Raw genomic sequence first — 6,000 nt, 5'->3', positions numbered from 1 at the left:
ATGAAAATGTCCACGTGTTTAGAGTCAACCTTGTTCTACGTACCGCGAAAGTTTCAAGTTCGAGCCTGTTATAGTTTGAAGGTTGCGAATTTTTAAAGGAGACGCCCAGTTGGCTTAAACGGCCCCGTTTAGACCAAAGTTTGCTGAGCTGGAAAAAATCAAAAGTTTCGGAAATTTGAATAAAAATATCACTATTTTTCAAGTCAAGTTTGTTCAAAGCACTGTGTAAGTTTCAAGTTGACGCTTGCTCTAGTCTGGAAGTTAGGAACTTTTAAAGGAGAGGGTGCTGTCTGGTGAAAAATACACTTTTAGATCCACGATTAAAAATTTGGAAAAATCTGAATTTTTGACGATTATTGTGGAAATTTGGCATGTTGCGAGAGGCGTTTTTTCAGGACTGAAAAACTTCGAAGTTGCCACTTGCTCTAATTCGAAAGTTAGAAAAGTTTCAAGGGAAGATTGCAGTTAGGTGAAGCATCCGCTTTGAGAGCAATTTTACTCAACCGGTAAAAATCAGACTTTGGGGCGTTTTGATGAAAATGTCCACGTTTTAGAGTCAACCTTGTTCTACGTACTGCAAAAGTTTCAAGTTCGAGCCTGTTATAGTTTGGAGGTTGCGAATTTTTAAAGGAGAGGCCCAGTTGGCTAAAACGGCCCCGTTTAGACCAAAGTTTGCTGAGCTGGAAAAAATCAAAAGTTTCCGAGATTTGAATAAAAATATCACTATTTTTTCAAGTCAAGTTTGTTCAAAGCACTGTGTAAGTTTCAAGTTGACGCTTGCGCTAGTTTGGAAGTTAGGAATTTTTAAAGGAGAGGGTGCAGACTGGTGAAAATATCACTTTTAGATCAACGATTAAAAATTTGGAAAAATCAGAATTTTTTACGATTATTGTGGAAATTTGGCATGTTGCGAGAGGCGTTTTTTCAGGACTGAAAAACTTCGAGTTGCCACTTGCTCTAATTCGAAAGTTAGAAAAGTTTCAAGGGAAGATTGCAGTTAGGTGAAGCATTCGCTCTGAGAGCAACTTTACTCGACCAGGAAAAATCAGACTTTGGGGCGTTTTTGATGAAAATGTCCACATGTTTAGAGTCAACCTTGTTCTACGTGCTGCGAAAGTTTCAAGTTCGAGCCTGTTATAGTTTGGAGGTTGCGAATTTTTAAAGGAGAGGCCCAGTTGGCTGAAACGGCCCCGTTCAGACCAAAGTTTGCTGAGCTGGAAAAAATCAAAAGTTTTGGAGATTTGAATAAAAATATCACTATTTTTCAAGTCAAGTTTGTTCAAAGCACTGTGTAAGTTTCAAGTTGATACTTGCTCTAGTTTGGAAGTTAGAAATTTTTAAAGAAGAGGGTGCAGACTGGTGGAAAATACACTTTTAGATCAACGATTAAAAATTTGCAAAAAATCAGAATTTTTTACGATTATTGTGGAATTTTGGCATGTTGCGAGAGGCGTTTTTTCAGGACTGAAAAACTTTGAAGTTGCCACTTGCTCTAATTCGAAAGTTAGAAAAGTTTCAAGGGAAGATTGCAGTTAGGTGAAGCATCCGCTTTGAGAGCAACTTTACTCAACCGGTAAAAATCAGACTTTGGGACGTTTTTGATGAAAATGTCCACATCTTTAGAGTCATCCTTGTTCTACGTACTGCGAAAGTTTCAAGTTCGAGCCTGTCATAGTTTGGAGGTTGCGAATTTTTAAAGGAGAGGCCCAGTTGGCTAAATCGGCCCCGTTTAGACCAAAATTTGCTGAGCTGAAAAAAATCAAAAGTTTCCGAGATTTGAATAAAAATATCACTATTTTTTCAAGTCAAGTTTGTTCAAAGCGCTGTGTAAGTTCCAAGTTGATGCTTGCTCTAGTTTGGAAGTTAGGAATTTTTAAAGGAGAGGGTGCAGTCTGGTGAAAATTGCACTTTTAGATCAACGATTAGAAATTTGGAAGAATCAGAATTTTTTACGATTATTGTGGAAATTCGGCATGTTGCGAGAGGCGTTTTTTCAGGACTGAAAGAATTCCAAGTTGCCACTTGCTCTAATTCGAAAGTTAGAAAAGTTTCAAGGGAAGATTGCAGTTAGGTGAAGCATCCGCTTTGAGAGCAACTTTACTCAACCGGTAAAAATCAGACTTTGGGGCGTTTTTGATGAAAATGTCCACGTGTTTAGAGTCAACCTTGTTCTACGTACTGCGAAAGTTTCAAGTTCGAGCCTGTTATAGTTTGGAGGTTGCGAATTTTTAAAGGAGAGGCCCAGTTGGCTAAAACGGCCCTGTTTGGACCAAAGTTTGCTGAGCTGGAAAAAATCAAAAGTTTCGGAAATTTGAATAAAAATATCACTATTTTTTCAAGTCAAGCTTTTTCAAAGCACTGTGTAAGTTTCAAGTTGCTACTTGCTCTAGTTTGGAAGTTAGGAATTTTTAAAGGAGAGGGTGCAGACTGGTGAAAAATACACTTTTAGATCACCGATTAAAAATTTGAAAAATCTTATGTTTTTCGATTATTATGGAAATTCGGCATGTTCCGAGAGAAGCGGCGTTTTTGCAGGACTGAAAATTTCAAGTTGCTACTTGCTCTGATTCGGACGTTAGAACTTCTTCAAGGGAAGAAACGCCAACAGGTGAAACGTTTGTCAAAATTTGTCGTTAAAACTTCCCCCAGAAGGACAAGAAATTGTAAACTCACTTATTCAAGATGAAGGAGAAAATACTGAGCTTTTACATTTAATTGCGTCTCTGTTGCAGCTTTTGGTGTCCGGCCAGCCAACAACCAACAGTGGTTCATCGCCAGCTTCAGGCGGAGGTTCTTTGAGCCCTGGCGGTTCTGCTGGGCTACCAGGGGCTCTTTCACCTGGTGGAACCTCATCGACTGGACCTGCCCAATGTTGCGACAATGGCAGGCCCTTGATGACCGACCCGGTAACTGGCCAGAGCGTGTGCTCGTGCCAGTACGACTCGGCCCGACTCGCCCTACAGTATCCTCGCAGTGTTGGCATGTACGGCACTCCATATCCCAGTACCGATCAGAACCCCTATCCGAGCATAGGCGTGGAAAGTTCGGCGTTTTATTCACCTTTGGTAAGTAATTTTTTTGTTGATCAAATCTAGACAGAAGTGTCAATAAATAACCAGGCGAGGCTCGATCGCCAGCGTGTTGAAATAAGGATAACTTCTGTTTGCTTTGCACTTAGATCCTTTTGACACTGCGTCTTAGTGTGGCCCATGAAGTTAACACCCTCTTTCATGTGGGTAAATATCACACTTTCTACTTAGGCTTATCGGGATTTGGAAATTTGCTGATTAGATAATGGTGATTCTAGGGCGCTCCTAAAGTTTACCGGTTGCTCAAAAATCTGCTGAAAATTCCCCACAATTTGTCAATAAGTTTGTGTGAGGCCTGTGATCACTATAGTGAATTTGGTTGAATTTTCTTTCGGACTAGAACGAAAATTCGTGTGAGTTCAAAGGGGAAAATGGGCTAAAAGTACAGAAAAAGAAGGATGACAAAACTAAGAATGTTGCCCAATGTCCAGAATCTGTCTATCTAATTAGCCATCTACTTTATTTGCCACGTGTGCTTAATGTATGTAAAACAGCTGCATTGTTGCGAGTCTAATCTGGGTTACCAATGGAAAAACTGCATTATGACAATAATCATCCTCTATTAGATAGAATAGTGTTATTGTTGTCACTTTGTGACTGAATCCGAAGGCAATTTGGAATCCAGCCGGTGAATTATCATCGATTTATTCTTCAAATTCCGTGTTTGATGTTGAAAACAAATTTCGGATGTATGGTCGAGCCGATCCTTATGGGATATTTGTACATAATTCCGCTTCTATATCAATTACGAATTGATTGAATTAATAATTGTGAAAGCTTGTTGCGATTATTTAAAATGTGTTTTCCCGTCGAAAATTGTTAAATCGCAGTATAAATACGTAATGGCAACAAATTAGGCGACTGCGTCCCAACAGTCGGGCCCAAACGGAAACAGTGCGACACCGAACAACGTTGACATATTATTTGCGAACAAATAATTAATTTAATAAAATCGCCTTAACAACGACAGATTTATGCGATAATTGTATTTTAAAGGATAATTAAGGATAATAATGGGGGGACGTGGCATGAAAACCACGGAAAACCATGTTCCGATATCTCTCTTGTTGTGCAACAGCGACTTGCATGACAAATTCTCGTGCAGAACACGGTTAAAATAATAACAATAATACGGCTCGCCATTGTCACCGTGAATACACACGACATTCCTAAATTATATCTAGTATCTTTCCAATCGACAAATAACCTCGGGTTGTTGTATTCTATTTTATGTGAGGATAGTTGTGCTCGGTTCCAAATCATAAAACCAACTAAAAAAAAAGAAAAACACCTTTTTTGATGTTTAACTGTACGAAGAAGCCGTACTTCAGCGCCCGATGTTTTCCTCAACGGTTTGACCTTAGCCTTGGTGCAAATTTTGATTTTTTAGTTTATATTTGCGAATATTGTGCGAGATGAATAAACTGCATTTCGTCCTGCTCTTCCTATTAGAATTTTAGCTTCTTTTCTCAACATTGAAGATTTTTTTAGTATAACTGCACATTGTTTGTTAATTCATCGTTCAATTCAACAGAAAATTCTCTTCGAGCAAACGACATTCGACGCCACCTCAATTATCAACGAGATTTTAATAAATATGTCGAAGAAATTATTAGTAATTTCACTTTTTGGATCTCTCATTGAATGCAGTTAACTGGAGGTGTTTTAGGCCACTTCTGTGGATTTTGATATGTTGAATAATAAATAAGATACACCATATACACACTAACTTGCTTCTGGAGATTTTGTGATTGTCATCCGGCTCGAAGGACCAAATTTTAAATGATCTTATCGATATTCGTAGGGCCGGTCCAGCTGCAGACCGAACAACCTAATTGCGAAAACAACTAACCTAAATTTTGGCGAAAACTAGCATTATCTTAAGCACGAAAGACACATTTTGAGGCATTCAATTAGTAATCTTCCGGTATATTTCAACGCTTTTTCTCCACTGAGTTTATTTGAATAATTTAGGCATTTAGCTCTATAAGTTTGTTTCAAGTACCTATCAAAAATTTTCATAAAACCCCCACTCTACGCTTTTTTTTCTCAGAAAACTTCATGTTTTAATAATTTGTGCTTGTGTTTTTCAGCTTGAAAACATTACGATTTTTTCGAGTTTATTATCAAAATATGATCATTTTTAAAGTCAAGTGTGGTTTAAAGACTTAAAGTTTCCAGTTTGAATTGAAAGGCGATGCCCCAGTTGGGTAAAACTTCCACTTCGCGAGCAACGTTTACTCGGCTGCAAACATAATTTTCTCAGTTTGAAACGTTTTCCGTTGTCGATAGGAATGTCAGCACGTTTAGGCCTAAGCGTTGTCTAAATAGTCTGTAAGTTTTAATTTGCTTCTCACGCATAGTTGGAAGTTACGAATTTTTAAAAGGCGATTGCCCAATTGGACGCAACCTTCACGTTTAGACCAACGTTTACTCCGCAGCCAAAAATCAGAATTTCTGAAGATTGGAATCGTAATATCAGTGTATTTAGAGTTAAGAGTTTTCAACTGACTGAGAGAGTTTCAAGTCGCCACTGTCTCTAGTTTGGAAGTTAGCATTTTTTAAAAGACGGGGCCCCTTGGACGAAGTGTTCACTTTCAAATCAATGTTTGCTCCGCTGGCAAAAATATGAATTTCTGGACAATTTTTATGAAAATGTCAGCATGTTTAGGCTCAAGTCCTTCCAAAGCACTCGGAAAGTTTCACGTTGCTACGTGCGCTGGTTGAGAAGTTAGGATTTTTCAAATGAGGGCACGTGTGGATGAAACATCCACCTTGAGACCCACGTTTACTCAGCCTAGAAAAATTAAATTTTTTGCAATGTTTGTGAACATGCCAACATACCTATGCAGTCACGTATTCTCAAAAGACTAAGAAAGTTTCAAGTTTCTACTCGCCCTGGGTGGGAAGT

General features: G+C 38.5%; 1 protein-coding gene across 5 annotated transcripts in view; it reads left to right on the top strand.

The window, feature by feature from the left end:
- The window catches only part of LOC109539386 (homeobox protein araucan), a 49,195-nt gene that overhangs the window by 26,022 nt on the left and 17,173 nt on the right, over nt 1–6,000 (top strand). For all 5 annotated transcript variants that reach the window (XR_007282277.1, XM_019907103.2, XM_019907101.2 and 2 more), the window contains one exon: nt 2,733–3,065. Coding sequence is in view for 4 of the 5 variants with exons in the window: in XM_019907103.2 (XP_019762662.1) it covers nt 2,733–3,065 (333 nt within the window). In the remaining variant the exon portion in view is untranslated. The remainder of the gene's footprint in view (nt 1–2,732; nt 3,066–6,000) is intronic.

The sequence above is a fragment of the Dendroctonus ponderosae genome, unplaced genomic scaffold (assembly GCF_020466585.1).
Source record: "Dendroctonus ponderosae isolate FM_Combo_2020 unplaced genomic scaffold, Dpon_F_20191213v2 Dpon_F_20191213_9, whole genome shotgun sequence".
Classification (NCBI taxonomy): Eukaryota; Metazoa; Arthropoda; class Insecta; order Coleoptera; family Curculionidae; genus Dendroctonus; species Dendroctonus ponderosae.
Note: the sequence above shows the minus strand (reverse complement) of the source record. Positions and strands in the feature narration are given on the sequence as shown.